This window comes from Podarcis erhardii, assembly GCF_964252035.2.
Source record: "Podarcis erhardii genome assembly, chromosome: 2".
In the NCBI taxonomy this organism is placed as follows: domain Eukaryota; kingdom Metazoa; phylum Chordata; class Lepidosauria; order Squamata; family Lacertidae; genus Podarcis; species Podarcis erhardii.
In genome coordinates, this window is record NC_138498.1 from 65,727,182 (window position 1) to 65,750,805 (window position 23,624).

Sequence of the window (23,624 nt, forward strand, 5' to 3'; positions counted from 1 at the left end):
CCTCAAGAGTAACACCTGCTAATTAAAGTACTTTGGGAGCTTATAACTGGTTTGCTGAAAGACTGGTTTGCTGCAATGTGCTTTATGTGGGGCTTCCCTTGTGCTTGATCCGGAAGCTGCAGTTAGTGCAGAATGCTGCAGAGACCTGCATGGTTGCCAATTTGCTACCAGGCCCAGTTCAAGGTGTTACTGTTAATACATAAAGCCCTTAACAACTTGGGAGCAATTTACCAGCAAGATCACCAGACCACTCAACCACTTTGTTCTACAGAACCAGCAATTACAGGTGCCACGTAGTATTCGTTCCACATGTGTGCAAACAGACCCTTTCACTACACTCTTTTCAGTGCCTGCTAAAAACACTTTTGTTTAGACAAGCCTACCCAGATATTTAGAATATTGACATGTGTTTTAATCTGTTTTTAATTCATCAATGATCTTAATATTTTGAATGTTTTCAATAGTTGCTTTAGCTGCTTTTTACTGATAATTTTATCCTTTTGGGCTCTTTATAAACTGCTTTAAGGGTTGGGGGTTTTTTAAACAATCAAACAGTGATTAAATTTTATGAAGTGAATAAAATAAACTAGCACTCATAATTGTCCAGTATCTTTAATGGAGTGCCTTAGTTGGCAACAGGTGTTTAGCTGTGCTGGTATCTTCAACTTTCTCAGACCCAGACCCCAAACATGCAATTGGGAACCCAATTCTTAATCTTTTAACATATATTCACATGTTGGAAATGCTTCTGTTGTGACCCACCTTGGTTCAGGACACAACCCATTAGTGAGTCCCTACCAGTAAACTGTGTGTCTCAAAAAAAGAAGAGCCACCATATTTTCTTCTAAGATACTCCATTAAATATATGCAACAGTCCCTTTTGCACACTCTGAAAAAAATTGGGAACACTGTCTTGGAAAGTGTCATGGTGATGGCTCAGGAGTATAGTCTGTTGAGGAGTTGTTTTTTAGCGGATTATTATTTTGTATTTGCCCCAATAGCTTTTCTATATTTGCTGTGAGGGAGATACCCAGTCAAGTTAACTTGTTAATTAGAAGACATGAAGCCTGAATGTGCACAGGAAACTGAGGAGCTAGGAATAAGAAAGATCGGAAACTGCCTTATTCCAGGTCAGATGGGCTGCTTATCTCAGCATTATCTGCTCTTGTCTTGCAGGAGCTGTCCATGGTCTCAGTCAGCGGAGGTCTCTTACAGTCTCTGCTCCTTGGTGCTAGGGACTGAATCTGTAGCCTTCTGTGTGTGAAATGTATGCTGTGTCACTGACCTATGCTCTCTCTCCCATTTGAATTATGCTGGTATTTTTTTGGCTGGGGGTCCATGAGTATATTTGCAGCCAGAAGTTATCCTTGAAGAAATGCAGTATTAGTTTACTCGTGTTAGTTCTTGAAGAATATACGGGACAGCTGCTTGAAGAGGCATGAAATTGATCCCTGCCAGTATGGTTTTGATTGAGGGGTGGGATAATTTTCAGGCCAGAAATCTTACAACAATTCAGATCATTGTAAGACTGGAAACTATTACTTACTTTTCCTCTTCTATATTCCCATACCACAAGCTCTGTTAGCTGATGGTGCTTAATATGCATGGCAACTTGTTTCATGGTGTGTTTTTAGACACCTTCTTCAGGTTTCCTCTTCAGAATTCCTAAAATAGACCAGAGTTATTACGTCTTCACTTCTTACATTTCTTTCAATTGGGGTGGAAGAATATAATTCCCCATAGCTATCCTTTGGCCAGCTCTAGAAGATGTGTAAATACACATACAAACAAAAAAGGAGGTCCAATTGGAATTAGTAAACTAAATTAACCACCTAGCTAGTGACAAAAACCCAAGCAGAATGAGCAAGGCATCAAAGTAGGCTTTGTATAAGACCAAACCCATTTGTTTGATCGTATTCTTCACACAGGTGAATGTAAGTCTGGATGTTTGATCAAGGAGAACTAATTCAGTCCCCCCCCCCCCCCCAAGTTTCCCAGACATGTCTACCGCTAATTTTAAAGCCAAGGGCTTGGTCAGAGGAGGAAAGGCTCTCAGCGCTAGCACCTAAGAATTTGATTTAGAATAATTGGAATGTACCATAAACACGAGTGAAGTTAAATGAGCTTGACAGTATATAAGCCTGAGGTTTACCACTCAAGATATGCTGCTGTCCCCCACCATGCACTTTCCCCCCAGAAAATTTGTAGCTATCAGCCTTCAAGCACTCCCATGGTCTCTTTCAAGTACTCTCCTGAGGAGATGATTGACAAGAGACCACGTCCTGCATAGCAGCAATGGGAAATATTGAAATTATATTCAAAGAAAGCTAGGCCTATCTGACATTTTGAAACCTTGTTTTCAGTTATGTAAAAATGCCTGTTTTCAGCCATTCTGCATTCTTACACACAGCCGAAAATATATGACCAAACTATCACAGTGTGAGTGTTCACTCACTCCCAAGCAGACTTGGTTGTCTGAATAACAAGTGATTTTTTTTTACCAGATTTCAGGGGTAGGGATGGCATATTCGAATTACAGTTTGGATGGATAAAAGCTGATGTGTGTAGCACAAGTCATGCAATCAGTTATACATTTTATCTGGAAACTGATTGTGTGATTTTAGCCTACATGGCCAAATTGGTGTCATTTGAATTGCTCCATGGCTCTGAATTAGATTAATATATAGCTCTTAGTAAACCTAGGTCATTGGCTTACAAAGTGCAATGGAAATAACAAATTAATGGAGAATGTCAGCCAATGGCTACCAGTCATGATGGCTATATAACCTCCAGTATCTGAGGGAGGGAGTTTTCCTTGCATAATGGAATGCTTCCCCCTATGTCTCCCCTGCATACCCTCTCTGTGGGTGAATGTTTTTAATGTATTGCTCTTTCCTCTTTGTTTTAAATGTATCTACAGTATATGGGGTTTATTGTCTATTTGCTTGGTTGTTAAGTTGCTTTGAGTTGCCTCGGGCAATATAGAGCAAGAGACAAATTTAATAAATAAACGAATCTGCTCTAGGGATTCCTCAGTTTGGAAAGCATGAGGCACATATAGGGACAGGAGAAGAGGAAAATCCAGTTGTACGAGCAGAAATCCTTGTGAGGAAGGGACTCTGTAGCTGAATACTGTCCAGAGGCAGTATGCCTCTGCATACCAATGCTGCGATTCGTGAACCCTCTTTGTGGGCTTCCTATAGACTGACTGGCTTCTGTGAGAACAAATGCCTTCAGCCTGATCTACCAGGGCTCCTTTTATGCTATGTTCTTTAAATATATTGTGTTGTTGTGTGGTAAGGTGTTATATATATATATGATTGATTAATAAAAACCCAGTTTAATGTATGAGGTAACATTAATGGTAATAACTCTTCTTTCAGCTTTTCAATGCTTCCTTTATGTTTCTTCCATAAAAACATTAGAATTCTGAATGAGACCAAAGGCTATCTAGCCCAGTATTCTTCAATGAGTTGATAATTCAGTATTTCTTGGCCTGGAAAAGTGAAGTCTGTTTCATTTACTCACATGTCCTTAAAGATAAATCAGCTTCAAACACACAGACTACTAAGGAAGCCACTGCAAAGTGGTAGGATAAACTAACATTTTAGAGCTTTATTGGATGGCCGAATGTTGATTTTTATCATGAACTTTTCAAAGCAAAATTCAGGTTTTGAAATATGAGACTTTAATGTGAATAGACAGGATTCCAGTCCTAACTTAGATGTTTTGATAACTACTAATTCTCCATGAAAGAAAAAAGTGCTCGCATAGATCTGTACAGTTTGTTGCTATGATAATCTGTACAGTTTGTTGCTATGATAATCTAACACCTCTTCTCAGTGAACTGTAAGTTTCCACTGGCTGTCAGAAGCATGTTGCTTTCATAAATGTTTATTATGTTGACTTCTTAGAACCATTTTTACCCAGTCCCTATGTGTTATATGTCACAGGATGATAGAGTCAGACAACTCATAACACCACCCTTTTTCCCCTTTGCTTGAGTGAGTGTGTTGGATGCAACTGAAACCTTATTTCTACTGAGTGGAATTCAGCACACACTATGACAAATATTCCACATGTGCAGGAATTCAGTCTTTCCAGATAGAAATCTCTCTCCTCTCTCTTCCCTGCACACAGTTTGGGGGTTCTCCTGACCCCCTACCAACCCATGAACCATTTTTTGGGGGAGGGGGTTAGTCTGCTTGCATAGGGCTTACACTGATGTGGTTCATTAGGGGAGTCCTGCCCCCTGCTTTTTGAATCTAAGTTCCTCTGTTAAGTATTTGAGAAACTATCACTCCAGGCCTTTTAATCTCACATGAGAGCACAGACCTGCTGTTTCCAAAATAAATCATATAGAATGGACAGAAGTTATCTTCTATTAGTCAATGGGCCAGCAAGATATCAACAAATGCACACTCATGATCTCTGATGAGTTCAGATCCAGAGCAGACTTACATCTCTTTGTTCCTCCATGCTGTTTTTTGTTTAACATGTTTTGTTGGTTTCACACTTAAAACAGAATTACATAATAACAACAAATAAAACTCACTACCACCCTCCCCTCCCAGAGTGAGGTTTTGCCTCTATGTAAGATATAGCTTCTATCCAGTTCTAAGTAACGAATTGAAAGTGTCATTCCACAGTGCTCCATGTGTTTTTGGTGAAGGAAACCATGTGCAATGGATTGCACATACTGCATATTGCATGGCGGGGGGGGGTGTCCATCAAATTGTTGGTTGTCCTCAAGTTGGAAGGTGACTGTCTGTAGTGGGAAGCCTCCCTGCATATTTCTAAACCAAAATAATTCCTGAATAGGCTAAACTTTCTTGATTACTCAGACCTTGAGGCTTTCATTCAGTGAGATGTGCAGTAGTTTTGAATCATACATATACTTGCAAAGATAAAATGAAAATGAGCCTAATCTTTTTGCTGCCTCTCTGACTGACTTCTCCCCCTCCCCCCCTTCTTAGTCTGTTCACAGTTTTCCAAGGGTGTCTACGCTATCTTTGGCTTTTATGAGAGGAGGACTGTCAACATGCTCACATCCTTCTGTGGGGCACTCCACGTCTGCTTTGTAACACCCAGCTTCCCTGTCGACACATCCAATCAATTTGTTCTTCAGCTGCGCCCAGAACTACAGGATGCCCTCATCAGTGTTATAGAATATTACAAGTGCCAGAAATTTATGTATATTTATGACGCTGACCGGGGTGAGTCTGACTGAAGAGTGACACACAGCAGGATTAGAGAGGGAGGGGGAGTAGGGAAGAAGACTCGTTGTTAGTCATCGAATGTACCAAGGCCATTGGGTCTAATTTCATTTCCCCCATAATTGTACTTGTTTGTGTAATTATTTTAGTCATTTCTTCCTTTTTTAACCAATTTTCACTTCACAAAGCATTATACATAAAATTATTAAAACAGTGAGCACCATGACAATTATACAATAAAATAAAAAATACAAATGGGGCAAATAATAATAATAATAATAATAATAATAATAATACCTTTTTAAAAGCCCATTTCAGCATCTTCTCCCATCCCGTCAGGGCAAGAACCACTGGTGGCAGTTGGGTGGGGAGGCCCATCTCTGGGAGCAGAATATTGGCAGCTCACTAAGCATCTTTACTAGCCTGAGTTAGGCAAGTCACCATGAAATGGCTTCAGCATCAGTCCTCTCCAAACCTGCAGTAGGGGAACAACAATACTAGCCTATCCTACATGTTTGCTGAAAAGTATGTGACATGAGTCATTGCTTTCCCTTCAGTATATAAGTGGGGCTTTTCTTAAAGGCCTGTAATTCCCTCAGAAGGAAAACTTGAGGGGCTCTCACAACAGGAAGGCCACACACCAGATAATAATAGTAATAGTAATAATAATAATAATAATAATAATAATAATAATAATAATACCCCGCCCATCTGGCTGGGTTTCCCCAGCCACTCTGGGTAGCTCCCAACCAAATATACTATGCTTACAAAACCCCTCACAATTTTGTTCCTATATTAATGGACTTAACTTGATTCACTTTATCAGTTAAGTAAAATTCTCTGCATTCTTTAGTGTTGGTTTGTGGGTCTGGTATGCTAAAGAATCCATCTCTCTTTAGAATTTAAGGTCAGTTCCTTTCAGTCATGTATTGAGCCTTGCCCATGGCCACAACCCTGTAGTGGGGAAGAACGGAACCTGTACACTCCTCAGCTGGCGTCTTCTCACATAAATGTTTGAAACTTCAATCACGCTGTATATATAAATGTTACATATTAAATTGCCCTGAAGCTTATAGATATACAGTCATACCTTGGTTCTCAAATGTAATTTGTTCCGGAAGTCAGTTCAACTTCCAAAAACGTTTGAAAACCAAGGCGCAGCTTCCGATTGGCTTCAGGAGCTTCCTCAGTTGGAAGCCACTTAAGCCGTGTCAGACGTTCGGCTTCCAAAAAATATTTGCAAACTCATTTCTGGGTTTGTGGCTGTTGGGAGCCAAAACGTACAAGTGCCAAGGCATCCCAGAATCAAGGTATGACTGTAGTGGTAGGCTATACTTCCAAATAAATCATTTACAATGGTCACAATATTACCGACAGTTGTACAAGGAAAGCCATTTAGAAGAACTAACCTTGGGATTCATAGATTTTATATACTGTGCATGGTGGTTTTGATATAAGTCACCTTGGAAATGTTCTGCCTTAAAAGGTGGCGTATGATTTTTTTTGGGGGGGAAATGATTTATTTCTTCTCCCCCCCCCCCTCATCTCATCCCATCTTAGGTTTGTCAGTACTTCAGAAAGTGTTGGATACAGCAGCAGAAAAAAACTGGCAGGTGACAGCTGTCAATATAATGACAACAACAGAAGAAGAGTACAAGTCACTCTTCCAGAACCTGGAGAAGAAGAAGGAGCGGGTGGTGGTGGTGGACTGTGAATCAGAGCGGCTCAATGCTATCTTGGGCAAGGTGAGTGCCAATATTAAGTGCTGCTGAGACAGGGAAAACAACAAGGAGTCTTATGGCACCCAAAAAGCTACCATATTTATTACAGGGAAGTGGGTTTTAATCCACAAACATTTATGTCAGAATAAACATGTTACCCTTTTAAGACACTTTATAGGTTTTTTTCCCCTGCTGGAGACTAGCAGGGTCTGAATGTTTTCCTGAGTCAATAAAATCTATTTGAAGGAATTTAATAAGTAGATATTTGTATGGGATTTTCTTTGTTGATTTGCTAATACTTTTATTCTAAGCCATTGGGGAGGGGGGCTCTTTAGGACTGCAACATATGACATGATATAGTCTCTACATAAGATAGCTTTTTTTAAAAAAGGGGATATCTCAATAATTAAGTTCTATTTAATCCAATACATTTTGCAACCTTAAATTCTGCTACAGTCCACTAAATTTCCAGAAGTCACTTTTATGTCGTGTGAAAGATTACATAAAAAGGGAGAAATTAACAGGTAAGGAAACAGAAAGATGGAATAATGTGCCATCTGATTAATAATAATAATAATAATAGCCCCACACTTCCTGGTCTCCCATCTAGTTCTCAGTCATACCATAATATTATTCTGGACCCCTGAAGCTATCACCTTATTTCTTCTAAATTGCCTTCAACGTTCCCAAAATTATTTATTTCTTCATTCATTATTTCAATTTATATTCCTCCCTTCCTGCCAAAGGAGGCCAGAGAGGCAAACACATTATTTATTTTAAAAAACAGTTAAAAATATTATCTCAACCAGAGATCTCAGGGCTATCAGGATGGATGTCTTTTAACCATCAAATGTGTGGGTAAACAGGAATGTTTGTAAGTTCCTCATGCAAATCCACAATGAAGGAGACAGACACACCTCACCAGTGATGCCATGAATATGAAAATGATTTTCCACTTCTGATATGAAAAGCCCTTCTTCACTGTTGTGGTTCAGTGCTCTGAACAGACAACAGGTTTGAAACTATCATCATCTGTTCTATGTAAGATATAAACAACCAAATGTGTAAATGAGTCACAATTAAGTCAATTTTGCATGTGACACAACAGATATGAATTGTAAAAACACCACAGTTGTATTCACACAAAGTGGCCCCAGTAGGCCATACCAGTATATGGGAAGGCAGAAATAGCTGCAGAGATAAATGGATACCTTTTGCAAATCCATATACAGGTAGCTTGTTTGCACTGGTGCATGAAAAATTGCCTATGACAAAACAGCTGCTGTGCTGTAATTCTGGGATTAGAGTGTTTATCAGATTAATCTCACTGTTCCCCTGGGCTCATCCCATCTGTTTATTTGTAGTCACCTGTTGCCTTATGCCTGAAACCTGAACTGTGATTTATGCTGCTGAGGAGCTATGCTTTCATTCCAGAGATATTCAGCTATGATGCCAGAAATTTGATAAATAGTAGTAAATACAGATCCACAATTCTTCAGTATACACTTTACAACTGAAAAATAATAACAGAAGGGAAGTCAGTAGGATTTGACTCAGGTTTCCTTCTCTGGGTAAAAAAACTTTTATCTTTGGACTACAAAATAAACATAGAATGGTGAAATTCACAACATGTTCCAGGCTTGTAGGTTTAACTTTCCTGCATCTGCATCTGGTTCTTACATTTTAAGACACAGTGGTAGATAGAAGTCCTTTAAAAATTCATTTTTCATCGCATTTCGTTTGATTTGCATTTGGTGGATTGCCAGAGATGATTGACAACATGTGTAACTTAAATCTGTTTCCTATCTCTTTCAATAAATAAAGACACACACAAGCCAGCCCTTTAGGTAACGGGCCACAATCCAAGCTTCCTCATGCAGAAGGAAAAAGGAAATAGCATCAGGAGGCACAAGATGTTATTTGACCATAAAGGCTAACAGAAACATATAGCTTCAGCCCAAACATATATTAGTTGTTTGGATATATGTTAGTGTCTTTGAAGAGATCCATGGAAGAAAAAGGTTTCTCAGTGTTTTTTGTTTTTTTTTTTATCGCAGTGCCACAATCTTGAGAGGGAACTAGGCAGTTGAATTTATACCCAGCATATAAATATTAAAGGGGGGGGGGAATAGTAATTGTATACACACTGAAGCAAGTGGGCCTGTATGCAGGAACTCTTTTCACATTCTTTTTATATAAAATATATATTATGAGATAGTTTTCTGGGTTTATTTTTGTACATACATCTGCAAAAAGTTAGAAACAGACAACATAATTTTAAAACAACTGCCTCGCTTCCCATATTCATTTTGTTCTAGTTATTTCCAATCTGCACTGATGGCTTGTAAGGCAGCCCTTTTCTTTTCCTGCCTGGCAATTGTACCCTAAAATATCATGAAGCTTGAGCCACTTCCTGGGTTCAGGAGAAATCCATGCAACTGAAATGAACCTTTTGTGAAAGATCATGCTGATCTGCAGACGTTCCAGACTCATTTGCTGCAGTCATTATTTAATTATCCCACCCAGGAGATCTGCCTGGTGTGAAAGGTGGTAGAGCCTTACTTATTTGTATCCAGAAGTGCTAACAAATGTCTGCTCTGATAACACTAATTGAGGTGCTGGGTTATTAGCATAGGACTCAGACAGCTTTTAATGTATACTCAAGAGCATTTCTGCAAAAGGCTAAGGCAGGTGAGCCAGTTAACATATGAACAAGTGTCCAATAACCACTAATCCATTTGGTGATAATTGTAATGCCAGGGATCTTTATGACATTGTTGAGTATTCCTACAGATCCCACCTGGGCATTGATGTTTAATTGAAAACCCATCCGCACTTTTTCATTCTGCGGTCACGTGCTCTATTAAAAAGAAATCGAAAGGTCCCAGAATTTAATTTGTATTGTACCTATTCTTGTCTGTAGCTAAAAAAGCTCATAAAGATGCAGGAGTGGGTGGGAAGAAATGGACAGAAATAGCTCAGGGTTGCTGTCCTGCTGCTCTCCTCTCCATTTCCCAATAGGTAGCATTGCCAGTGTTTTGGTTCATGCAAATTCGATAAGAGCTCAGCCCAAGCATATACTGAGCTGGTAGGGGATGGGGAGAAAGTGGATGGGAAAAACAATGTCAATAAAAGCAGATGAGGAAGAGTGCAACTAACTTTGCCCTTTAGAAAGAGTCTCTTCAGTTCTGCAAAGGCAATGGAAAGATATCTATTACTGGCAAAGGAACCCGACAGCATTATGAGCCATTCAGCATTTATAGTGACAAAGAACAGTAAAACTGTCTGCATTCAGCCCTGCAAAGGTCATGGTGCTGGGGAGAGAAATTCACAGACAACACTACACATTTGTTAGAGAGGAATGCCATATATAAACTTATAATGTTGCACAGGCTAGATCTGTGTGCCCTTGGGGCCACCTTTGCTCTCCAGACATAGTGCAGATTGTCCACGGTTAAATACTGCTGTGCCCATTTAACCGGAATATAACCTTTAAGGTGAGCGGGAACCTGAGAATGTTTATAAACCCCACAACCCTGGAACAAGGCATAATGGTGAGGGTTTCCATCCCATTTAAGGTAAAGGGACCCCTGACCATTAGGTCCAGTCGTGGCCGACTCTGGGCTTGCGGCACTCATCTCGCTTTATTGGCCGAGGGAGCTGGTGTACAGATTCCGGGTCATGTGGCCAGCATGACTAAGCCGCTTCTGGCAAAGCGGCGCACAGAAATGCCGTTTACCTTCCTGCCGGAGCGGTACCTATTTATCTACTTGCACTTTGATGTGCTTTCAAAATGCTAGGTTGCCAGGAGCTGGGACCGAGCAGCTGGAGCTCACCCTGTCACAGGGATTCGAACTGCCGACCTTCTGATCAGCAAGTCCTAGGCTTTGTGGTTTAACCCAGAGTGCCACCCACGTCCCCTTCCATCCCATTTACAGACCTGCAATAGGCTCTTTCAGACTGTAGGTGCTGACCAGAAAGGAAATGCCTTGAGCATTAATTGCACCCAGGGATACTCAATTCAGTACCTTTCTGCCTTTTAGTGCCTATGGGTGAAGACCTCTGCCCTTAGGCCGTTCAGCCAGTCCTTTAGTTCTGCTGGGGAAGTCACTGATGGAGGCTCAGAAAAAATAAAGTATGATCCCAGAACTATCATAGAAGTCAGCCCCCAAAATACTGAATAGTGTGGCGGCTGAGAGTGGCACTTTCTCAGGAGTAATCTGTTGTGGGGGTGGGAGCATACATACCAGAGCCAGTGGGTGAGGTCAAAGCCCAAAATGGGCAGGGTCACTCCTTTAATCTATTTCTGCTACCTTCTTTTTTTCTCTCTGGCACCCTGTTTCCTCTTGCCCCTCACAGAAATGAGGGCTGAAAGTTTCCCACCTCCTATTTAAACCATGACACACTGCTACAGAAGTCAGACTTGTTAACCATGATGGAAAAATGAAACCTCCATGTGCAAAGTCATCCCACCTCTGAATATCTGAAAAATAATATGGGGTGGCCATGCCCTGTTTGTCAGGTTGATACACTTAGCTGGTTGCTGTTGAAACCTCAAGGCAGTTCTCATATTGTCCTTCTGCTCTCACAAAGACATACCGGTAGCTTGTGCTTCTTTTTTTCACCTGCTTCTGCTGTCATACGAGAAGTAAGCATTCCACCTCTTTCCCCATCTGTGAGATGGTCTGTGGGCCCCCGATAACCCCAGGAGTTCATGGAGGCCAGTCCAGGTGAAGTCTGCAAGTCCCATTTGAGACATTACAGCAAAAGCTGAAAAAGCAAAAGGCAAACTCCCTCAGCCTTTTGTGTGCTCTACCATTGTCTAATACACAAGCCAGCCCTGGAAGACATGACAGCAAACTGCTCTTGTCAGTAGCGGTGATCATCATCGCCCTTTGCTTGTGAGATAGAGAGCAGCATAATTTTCTAAAACATTTACGATGCATGAGGATAATGTATTATGCGTTTGCACCCTACTTTGGGGATATAGTAACTGTACTCATTTTGCAACTTCTTCCTTGCTTATTCCGATCACGTAGCAACTGTAACCCCATGTGTCATTACAGACAGTTTCTCCTAGCTTGAATATGGGAATGGGTTTGTGTTTTTTTAAGTACCGTAGCTTCTCAGTAGTCATGATGCAAATATTCTCATTTATAGTACAACTGAACTAAAATAATTGCAGAAGCAGGAGAGACATTGTGAAAGTCTCCTTGTTTTACCAGTAAATTATACTGCTAAATAAAATGTTTTGTGTTTCACCACCACAGATCATCAAGCTTGGAAAAAATGGGATAGGCTACCACTATATTCTTGCAACTCTGGTAAGCTGGATGTTGTTTGCTTTCTATTGCCTACATGTCTTTTCTGAGCATTTTTTAAAATTAGTTATAAATTCAGCACTTAGGGAAACTTAGAGTGGAATTTAGGGTGGCTTTAAACACCCAACAGTGCAACATAGTGGACTGTTATCCTTCATCCAATTATACACAATGGTACATATAGATGTGCTCATCTGCATGTGTGGTGTTCCAACATGACTCTTGAAAATAAGTGCTTTTGTTTTGGAGTGCTGTGTTAGCACGAGATGTTGCATACACCACAAGAGGTGTGTGGTATAACAAACCCTATCTGTACGTTCCTTACATTTAAAGCACATGATCTTTCCAAATTATTCTGGGAACTGTAGTTTAATGGTGCTTGGGATTGTAGCTCTGTGACAGGCAGACTATGGTTCCCGTGAACCTTTAAATGTGTTTTAAATGTAGGTTGTGTATGCAGCCTGGAACTTGCTGAACCAGCCAACACTCGGTAGAAGGTAGTGCGATAATTCAGGTGTAGGGTGAAAAACAAGACTGCATACGAAGTTAAACCAAAACAAATCAGCTTTAACCAAAGGAAGACATTTAAACAGTTATTTTATTAAAGGCAGGAAGAAATTTATTTAAAATCATTTGGGTGAGTTAACCATGCACAGAACTACAATTATCAGAGTGGTTTAATAATCAGTCACTCTTCCCAGGATCTTTGGGAATTGAAGCTCTGTGAGGGAAATAGGGGTCACCTAACTGTAAGGATATTTCCGTTCCACCTTAAATGGTCAGGCATGATTGTTGTGTATCACATGCCTGTTGACTTCCAGCTTCTCGCTGGGAACTTCCGTTTTGTATATAGCTTTTGTTCTGGCTGTTTTCCTGGACATGGAGGCAAGCAGTCATGTTTTTCCTTTGTGCTGATCTACTTTGAATAAAGCTGTAAATATGCTCTCCTGTCAGCGTCTTTCGCTGTGGAGACTCTGCAGAAAGGGTGTGCATGAGTCTTGAAATGTATCTGAGGCTCGTGTCACTAATTGACTGATGCTGTTCCACGGGAGACCGGTGATCGTCCGGAGATGACTGAGGCCTGCCTGATGGCTCCGTCTCCCTGGCTGTATCCCAACACTAACAACTCTCAGCACCTGTAACAAACCACAGTTACCAGGATCCTTTGAAGGAAGCTATGATTGCTTAAAGTGGGATGATACTGTTTTAAATGTATAGTGCAAGTGGGCCCTCATAGTCTGGCCAGAGCAGGAGAAGAAAAGATACCAGTCTTGACTGCATTGCACACTTTTGTAAATAGGCATTTAGATTAATGTATGGTTATACTATTTTCAGATCCTGAAATACATGAGGTTTTGATTTTTGCTTTCAAAAGTCCTTTTAACATTCCAGTGGGGTTAGTATTCAGATGCAGGAAATAGCATACAAATTGAAAATACCTTGTTTGTGTGTGAACCTGGATAACAAGCATTTGGCAGGTCCCTATGAAAAGACTGTTCATTCTCCAGAGATGTTTAGTCTCTTAGTTCTCTGGTGAGAATGCCAATAATGGTTTAAGAGTTTGTTATTGTGTATGTCATGGCCACATGGCTTCAATATGTCCGCACTTCCAAACTCATTTAATCTAGGCCACCACACAGCTATAAGCAGGCAGTAATGACATTCACTTTCTACTAAACTGCACTGCATTTTAGTCAGTGTACCAAAAGTGAAGTGTTCCATGTCCCATTAGCAATCCCAGGAGCCCTCTCAGCAAAAGAACAGATTGGGACTTCAGTCAACTACAATATTCTAGTTAAAACTGACTCAGTGGTAAACATCATTTTATTGAAGTACTCCAGTGTTAAAGAAAGAGAGCCTGGGCTCCCCCTCCCGCCACACTCCCATTATGCCAGACAGAACCAGCGCAGCATGTAAATAATGTGATAAACTGGGGTTTGGAACCACAGGACAAATGTGGTTCACCCAGATCTCTATATTTGGCCCTTAGGACTTTCCATAGACCACACCCCTTACCAGGCCACTCCCTCCTCTACTTAGGCTGCTTTGACACTGCTTTGTGTTCCTTGGGTGCTTTTGGGTGGTTGAAAAATGTCCTTTTTGAGGCCTGTACCCTCTTTCGTTCCATTTTTTTTTGGTGATGCAGATCCTCTTTTTTGTGATCTGTACTGTTATGTACTGAACTTGGATCCTAGAACAATAGGCAGGTAGGATCCTAGAAGGCAGCAACCTGATTGGTCTGCAGGAGCTACCCAATCCAGCTCCAGGAGGAAGTGAATCAGCAACCTGATTGGCCTGCATGAACAGTCCAATCAGGCTCCAGGAGGGGAGTTCAATCAGCCAATCACACAGGACTCATTCTGTAAATAATGTACAGTAGTACCTCGGGTTAAGAACTTAATTCGTTCTGGAGGTCCGTTCTTAACCTGAAACTGATCTTAACCTGAAGCACCACTTTATCTAATGGGGCCTCCCGCTGCTGCCGTGCTGCTGGAACACAATTTCTGTTCTCATCCTGAAGCAAAGTTCTTAACCTGAGGTACTATTTCTGGGTTAGCGGAGTCTGCAACCTGAAGCATCTGTAACCCGAGGTACCACTGTCTATATAGCCAGAGGTTTTAGGGGAAAGCACTCACTCACTGTTTACCATGAGCTGAAGTAAAGAGCATGAAATCAACACTCAACTACGAGTATATTTCATGTATGAAATTTGAAATGAATTTTGTAAGTTCTTCCTCCCGCGAAACATGATGCATTTCACTGGTATTTTTCATAGACTGGTTTTTTGGGGAAGGGGTTTTTCATGCATGCATGTATACATAAAAGATGGCAATTGAAAGGTCCATCTGCATATTTTCTGTTGAAAATACTTGGTGGTTGTTTTGGTTTTAAGAGATTGCCTGGAACTCCCTTTGGGGTATTCTGCTCAGCTATAAAATCTCCACACACGCAGAGAGAAAGAGAGAGAGAGAGAGAGAGAGAGAGAGAGAGAGAGAGAATGAAGGGAGCTAAGCTCTGCTCCCCCCACCTCAGTTGCTACCCCCACCACCACCCTACATGTAAAGGAAGACACAGTTCTGAAATGTGAAGCTTCCTCCTACCTGTTGACACACCCCATCTGATTTTGAACCCTGCACTCATTCGTATTTCCCCGCTCACGTTATCGGTGTTGCACCTGAGCAGAATACCTGAATAGGGCTTGAGTTTACAGCTCAGTTTTTCCTACCCTCTGCATGTGCTGCTATCAAATATATAATATGACTTACGTTCCAACTGCCATGATTTGCCATTGCTACAGTTCTTCACAGTCAGCAATTGTGAAAGAGCAGAAACTGAAAACACACCCAGGCTAGTGAAATGCATTGTAATTTCACCCCCCTGGGCTTCTTGACATAGTGAAAATGCAAGCCACACTCCATCTTGTTTAAGAAGTCTGTGCATGTATGTATGCCTTTAGAAGGTAATTCTAGTAAAATCATTTGGTGCATTATATCCTTTCCTGCAGCTTGGCACTGAAAATCAAGGTGTATGGCCATCACTCATTAAATATTATGCTACCGTCGAATCAAACTGTAACTACCATTTCCCCCCAGCTAGTCCTGAGACCTTGCTATAATATATAAGATAAAAGGGAATGCACAATTGTATTGTTACCAAATACTATAGGCTGTGTGCTAAGTGGATAGTTGCATAAGCTTCAGAATATAGTTGCCATTGTTTTCAAATCTGTACTGGATCATTCAGTTGCTTTTAGTTAGGAACGGTTCTTGTGATAGGACTGCCAAGTTCACACGTGGTGAGCTGTCTAAGTGAACTGACTTTCCTTTGTGGACTGGCTTGCATGGCCTTTTCTGTATCCACATGACTGCAAGCAGCCATCTTGCAGAGGCAGTAATCAAAAGTTTACCTGTGGTGCTCAGATTGTGAGATGTGGTCCTAGTCAGGCCAAAACTACAGCATTTCCAGCTCTGGCTGTTGCACTCATAAATTAAATGCTTAAAAATGACCTTCACCCCTCAGGAGCACCATTTGCTTTGATTTTCTGCAACACGGAGAAGAAAACTGTGAATTGTGCTGCTCTTCAATGGGGGGCAATCAAGCATTTGGGGCTTCCTCCAAGCAGGTGGCCCAGATGCTGCGCTTCTTAGGAAAATATGTCTACATGCACAGAGTAAGAAAATCCACCCTTTGGTGATTTTTTTAAACACCCTGATTAACACCAAGCTAAAGGAGGTTCTTAAAAATATCAATTCAAGTTCTATTAAGCATGGGTCTTAAGAAGCATCTGGTAAGCTGGGTTAAAGGTAGTCTGAAGATCATCACAGGTATTTCAGAGTGGAAGCACATACTGTTCCTGTCCTAGCCATCACCAAAAAAAGAAATTGTGTGTACAGAGTGAAGGGGGGCAGGAGGAAAGAACCATGGGGCAGAGAAGAAGCTGGGGGGAGGAGTGCTGTCCCCTCCTTGCACTCATGCACTGTGTGCACCTAATTTTTCAGGAGCTAAAATGGCTCATTTTGATGAGCAAACAGCAGTTTTCACAGCCCTGCTTGTAAGCAAACATTGTATAAAATGGAGTGCTGTATTTTTATTTTTTATTTTTTGCAGCCAACAGCACACAGAAACTGATGTTTTCCTGGCAGGAACAGCTTTTCTAACAAAATGTCTGTTTACTATATGAAACTGCAAATGACTTTTTCATGTTCACAGACAGTTTTGTATTCCAGAAAAGTGCACGAGTTCTGATCCAAAGGGCCTCTTCGGCTGAGCAATGCACAAGGGGACGCACAAACCACTTTCCCTCAATTTCTGTCTTTCCTACATAACATAGGAAGCAGAGGCTTGTGTATCACCACTGCAAGAGAGAATCATGGAGTTCTACCCAAGACGCCCATGATTTCTCATGTTACACAAGAAGTGCAAGTGGGTGGGGGGGAATCACACTTCGTTGTTATTGCAAAATAGCTTTCAGCACCATTCACATATTATGAGGCAAGATAATGTGTTTGCCACTGCATGCGCATCTGACTTTCTACAGTTTTCTGAAATGTAGTTCAGATTTCCAGCACCTGAATACTGTGCCCCATTTGCAGCTCATCATGATGTGCAGAAATTACTTTTTTCACATATAAACAAATATAATGTGAGAAGTTGCTTCCAGTTGCATAGAAAGATACATTATGAACACCAGCTTACAGAAAGCAGCCGTTTGGGTGGGGGGGGGGAATAGCCAAACAAAACTATTTGGGTTATCCTTCCTTTCTTTTTTTGTAAAGCATTCATTCAAGAAGTCTTCATAAGGAAGCAAGAGGTGAGCTTTGGTGAATCCTGTAAATTGCTCAGCCGTGTGCTTTTAAAGTCAAGGAAGAAAGGGAGGATCACAGCCAGCTTTAGCAGAATGGGAAGCTTAGAAACCTTTAAGACCCATCTCTTTTGCCATTTCCCATCACCCCAGATTCAGGTCTCTTTGCTTCTGATGCCAGCGATTTAGCTGGGGGTGCTGTCTTTTGTGGGAGGAACACCAGTTTTCTGCTGAGCGAAAGAAAATGTGTGGCTAAAAATATGACACTTTCAAATGGTTTGCAAGGGGAAAGTGTTAGGGTTGCCTTACAACTAGAACGTTCTCCTTTTTGTCTCATCCCAAACCTTCCTTTGGAAAAGGTCGTGGTTGCAGGGGTGGAGGAAGGGGGGCACAGTGGAGGCGGGCTGCCCTGGGTGTCACCACTGAGGGGGTGAAAAAATGCCGGGTGGCACTCACCACAGGGCCTGCAGCACCCTCAAGCCACGCGTCTCTCCTGGGAGTGACATGGTGGCTTGGGAGCCCACAGGCTCCACACTACCCAAACGATCCACCTGCCACCTCCCCCTCAGCTGTAGGGTGGCTGAGTGGCAGACTCCTCCGAGACCCTGCAGACCGTCCTGCCACAGCTGGCCCTGCCCCCGTGGGCAGCTGGTGCCGCCCCTGGATGCAAGGCACACGCGTCACCTCAGGTACCCAATCGGCTTGCTCTGCCGCTGGGTCTTGGTTGTTATCTTTTTTGTATTCTATGTCATCCACTCATAGGTCAGTCATGATTAAGTGGTATATAAGTCCTGTTCAATAAAAGATAGTAAATGAAGCTTGGACAAGTATAGAGAAAGTACATCTTAGGCATAATTTGTTGTTGTTGTTTAGTCGTTTAGTCGTGTCCGACTCTTCGTGACCCCATGAACCAGAGCACGCCAGGCACTCCTGTCTTCCACTGTCTCGCAGTTTGGTCAAACTCATGCTGGTAGCTTCGAGAACACTATCCAACCATCTAGGCATAATTAGGATAATGTATTTATTAATTTAAGGATTTGTAAGCTGCTTCCCGGCATATATTTCCAAAGCAGTCTACAACGTGAATGATCAACAACATAGTAAAATGAAGTATACATAGCAATAAAAAACAGATTTTAAAAAACATCAGATCACAAAATTCACTACAGTAATACCATATACAGTGGTACTTTGAGTTACAAAACGCCTCAGGTTACAAACGCTTCATGTTACAAACTCTGCTAACCTGGAAAAGTTACCTCAAGTTGAGAACTTTGCCCCAGGATGAGAACGGAAACCGTGTGCCAGTGGCGCAGTGGCAGCAAGAGGCCCCATTAGCGAAAGCACGCCTCTAGTTAAGAACAGTTTCATGTTAAGAACGGACCTCCGGAACAAATTAAGTTCATAATTCACTCTTTCAGGAAAGCCTCCTTAAAAAGATAATTTCCCAATAGCCACTGGGAAAGTAAAAGTGCTAGGTCCTTGTCTCAGTTCCAAGGCAAATATGATTGCTAACTGTGATATGCAGGAAAGAACATGTTTCATTACTTTAGAAAATCTACAATGCTTCCTAATTTGTTTCTGGGCAAAATTCAACATTCTGGCCTTCATCTACAGAGCCCTACATGCACTGAGAACAAGAGTACTGAAAGAGGAGTCCCAGTGGCACAAGGGGTCAGTGTGTCTGTTAACCAGAAGGTTGGTGGTTCAAGCCCACCCAGGTATGGCTGTGGGCGGGATTCCTGCATTGGAGGGCGTTGGATTAGATTACCTTGGGGGTCCCTTCCAACTTTATGATTCTATGGTCACCTTCCCATAGGAACTTGTCCACCCAACATAGCACTAAGTCTCCTGTTCCATCAGCATGAGGATTTCTCCATTTTCATTGGAGAAATGTTGGAGGGTATGATGTTGTGTAAGCAGAAATCATTGTGCTGATGGGACATAGTAGTTGAATAGGCCTTTTCAGTGATGGTATCCTGACTGAAGACTCTCCACAGAGACATTCACGTCACATCTAGTCTGCTCTTTTAAGTGCCAGGTCAAATCAGTTTTATTCTCTTCATCCATTGATAGCTATTAATTAATACAGAATTTGTCTTTGTAATCTTTTACTTGCTTACTCTGCAGCAGCTAGACCTGTACTAAATCTTTGATTTCTTGGTTCATTTGTTCTATTTTGAATAGCTTATTTGATTTGATTTGATTTATTTTTTTACTAGATCCAGTCTTCCCTTCCCAGAAACTGACTTGAAGACATGATTGAAAACTACAGTATAAATACCTTAAATAAAATAGATATTTTCAAGTTTGGCTTCCCAGGCCAATCTCACCTGTTGAATGGTGAGATACCCACATGCCAACAAAATTTCCTATAACAGGCAACTGAAACTGGTAGATACTAATTTTTTTACGGTAAATTATATGCAGAAATCCTGTCCTGCATCACAGGCTGATGATCTCAAATAGTGAACTACCCTTTAAAAGACCTCTGGGGTAAAGGGCATAATTAATCAAGGCACATCTAAAACTCTTCACATCAATACCCTTTGTGCCATTACTTGATGTATGTTCAATAAGCATCTATGAAGTGTTATATAAAGATTTATTGGCACTATTGGAATGTTCTGCTTTAATGAATTATGGGCCCATCATTTGTAAGGACAGGCGTGTACCAATAAAACCTTTATGGCACAGCTAAACATGATGTACTGTTTGAAAAGACTTTATTAAGCTGGCACCATATATTCTGGCTGTGTACAGTTTGAGTGCTTTTCCCTTTTCGTAGCTGGTGTGTAACCAGAGAGCGCAACAGAAAGAAACAATCATGTGAACTTTTAGACTTCCAGGAAATCTCTATTTTCAAAGCGGAAAAGAATAAAAATTCATTTCCCTTGGATCAGCTGAGGATAATGCTCAAGAGTTTAAATTGCTGCTTTCTCCAGAAAAAAATGCACAGACACGTTGGCAAGGAAAGGATTGGGTCCCTGCTTCCATCAATTTTGCTGAGAAAACTGACGATTGAAATGGCCTTGTGCCATTTTCAACTGATACAGGATGCATATATTTTGCACTCTGATAACCATAACTCAGTGCACAATGTAAAGCAAGAAGTCCTGAGATTAAAAGAGCTAAATCGAGCACCATCCAAATTCATCCCCCTTATCACTCATGCATAAATAATAGTGACACATTTGTGGCTACATGTAATAGATCTCCAGGCTTTGGGGAAAACTAAAGAAAGGTTCTAGCATTGGAATAGAAGCCCTGGTTTTCACGAAAAAGGGGCGGGGTGTCGGGGAAAATCACAAGGAACTTGAATTTCCTGAAATGCAGTAGAGTAGCAGCAATAACTGTTGTGCTCAGGTAATCATACTGAAGTACGACAAGTAAAATGAGAAAAAACAAAAAATTCCTTCCAGTAGCACCTTAAAGACCAACTAAGTTAGTTCTAGGTATGAGCTTTCGTGTGCATGCACACTTCTTCAGATACGCACACTTCTTCAGGTATCTGAAGAAGTGTGCATGCACACGAAAGCCCATACCTAGAACTAACTTAGTTGGTCTTTAAGGTGCTACTGGAAGGAATTTTTTGTTTTGACTATGGCAGACCAACACGGCTACCTATCTGTAAGTAAAATGAGAATACAGTTTCATTTTTGTTTGTATTTTTCCTGGGGCTAAATTTAGGGACAGGTAATGCTGGCAACCACCTAGAAAACTAGGCCTGAGGGCACCAGGAGGACTCGTATCATGAACTCAACTATCCACTCAGCAGCTAAAATAAAGAGCACAAAATGTTCATCTTTACTTCTAAAGCTGGTAGTACTGACCTGCTTGGTCAGTGCTGCCTTATGAAATATACGGGAAATTTACATTAGTTCTCATGCAACATTGAGTTTGAATAATTGGGAGCTATGGGGATGCATCCACTGTTCCTCATATCAGATTCTGCCTGACTACATATCTCTAAAATATTTCTGTTTCTAGCTACCTTCCAGATTCCTGGGTCCACTGCAACCCACCATATACTTCACAGGCTCCAAAGTAGACCCAGTCAGTTCTATCCAGGCTCTACATAGCCTTCTTCTCCCTCTGACACCCGATGGAGAACCTGTCCCTTTTCAAATCAGGCATTAGTAAATCTACTGTTAGATGTATAATGGATAGCTGTGCAATGGATGTGTATTCTCACTATCTATCCATTCGATAGCGTTACCTAAATAAAGGCACACACCTTTGTGTGTTTACTCTAAAGTAAGTCCAGTGAGTTCAGTGGGTTTTAATTCCAGGTAAGTGTGCATGAGATCGCAGCTCTTCTTACATTATGCTGCAATCCTAAATATACTTACTAGTAGAGAGTAAGCCCCCTTGATCATGGTGGAACTTACCTTTCCTCTGTGCCTTTGCAGTACAGAGATGGAAGGAGCATTTTGGTGGTATAACCAGATCTGACACTGCAGTAATTCTGAGGCAGACAAGGAACATGTGTCCTGTAGGCAGGCATGTTGGAACAAGACTTGGGCAGATGGCCTCCTTTCTTCTAAACAGCCTCATCATTAATTGGTTGTGATAGAAATGAAGGAGAGATTTTCGTATTCCACTCAGGAAGTCAAATCTAATGAAAGCATTGGATATCCCTGGCATAATAGCTCAGTGTGGTATCTTACAGATTCCTCCCCACAAACAGAGTCTGAAATGTTCAGGAATTCTTTGTGTTTGGTCCGGATTGCAGTTCCTGGGGAAGTGACCAATTGTGTTTGTAAAATAATGTTACTTTATAAAAGCTTTCTAATGTGAGGGGAAGAAAACAGGCTTGTGGTTAAGGCATAAAGCCAGAGAGCTTTTCGGTGTTGATAGCCCTCAAAGCCTCCAGCTGACAAAGAAGGCTGAACCGACAGTCAATACTAAGGTATCTTTATCCAGGAGTGATGAATAAGCCTAGCTCCAAATCAATTCTCCAACAGTGACTGTGTCATGTTCATTAACAGATCCTAAAGAAGATAAATGTTTTCACTCTTACGACAAAACAACCAATTAAAATGTGTCATGTAAATAATAAGCATAAGTATTGGCATTGTATCCAAGCCTCCTCTATCTGGACACCAACTATCTAAGTAATGAAAAGAGAAAAAAATGTTATTCCTGGGGGGAAATGTAGCATTCAGAAACTTTGGTGTCACATGGCTTACAATTATCTACATGGCCTTGGGCTTTGAAAGTAAATGGCTCTGAGGGGGAAATTTACTGCCTTAGAGTAACGTTTGTTTTGTATGCATCTCATATGTGTCTCAGTAACATGTAAGCTTTATACAAATTACAATAAGGGACTGATAATGTATATGTTGGATATGTATCTGTATGCCTATTTAACAGACTATTTAACAGACATGAAATATTGGTGTTTATAGCCCCCAGTCTTGGGCTCTATCATCCAGCTGTGCTACTGATTTCCTAAGACAATATATGTCACCAGAATTCACATTGTTCTAGCTGTGGAACTCCTACAGGCCTGTTCATTCTATGCACAGAGTGAAAACACAGAAGGGGAAGCAGGACCATATCTACTGGCACTGTTCCCACTTGATCCACCCCATTTGGGTGAATTTTAATAGTTTCCTTAGATTCCAAAATACCTAAAACTCACCCAGATGGTGTAGAAATGGCTTGTACAAAAGCCCATACACAATTGCTTTAAGAATTGGCTGTTTGTGGCAGCTTTTCATTCCCATTCTTTCTGTGGAAGTAGGAGCATGGGGCTGCTTGCTTTCTCAGAGGGTAGATTAGACGGATATATCTCAGTCCGTTCTGACATCCGTTCACACTTTCAAGTGGCATTTTCCATTCCACCGCAATTGGTTTATTTTGCAGAAGTCTTTCTTCCATTTCATTATTCCCTGCAGCAGAAAGATACAAAGTTTTACACATAGGGCTGCACACAAAAGCTCAACCATTAACATACATTAACATATATTTATAGATCAGTTGCCTTCCTTGTGTGTGGCTTCCACTGAGTCCTGAACTTCTTGCTTGGCTCCTGAACGCTTGACTTCTGCTGCTATAC

The 23,624-nt window shown here is 41.2% G+C and overlaps 1 protein-coding gene and 1 long non-coding RNA gene across 9 annotated transcripts in view; one reads left to right on the top strand and one right to left on the bottom strand.

The window, feature by feature from the left end:
* Positions 1-5,590, bottom strand: part of LOC309336134 — a 31,087-nt gene extending 25,497 nt beyond the window's left edge. For both annotated transcript variants that reach the window (XR_014153904.1, XR_014153905.1), the window contains exons 1-2: positions 5,514-5,590; positions 1,547-1,665 (exon numbers count right to left, since the gene is read on the bottom strand). This is a non-coding gene — a long non-coding RNA (uncharacterized lncRNA). The remainder of the gene's footprint in view (positions 1-1,546; positions 1,666-5,513) is intronic.
* The window catches only part of GRIA1 (glutamate ionotropic receptor AMPA type subunit 1), a 200,696-nt gene that overhangs the window by 98,108 nt on the left and 78,964 nt on the right, over positions 1-23,624 (top strand). For all 7 annotated transcript variants that reach the window (XR_014153891.1, XM_081851517.1, XM_081851512.1 and 4 more), the window contains exons 3-5: positions 4,977-5,216; positions 6,777-6,961; positions 12,208-12,261. Coding sequence is in view for 6 of the 7 variants with exons in the window: in XM_081851517.1 (XP_081707643.1) it covers positions 4,977-5,216; positions 6,777-6,961; positions 12,208-12,261 (479 nt within the window). In the remaining variant the exon portion in view is untranslated. The remainder of the gene's footprint in view (positions 1-4,976; positions 5,217-6,776; positions 6,962-12,207; positions 12,262-23,624) is intronic.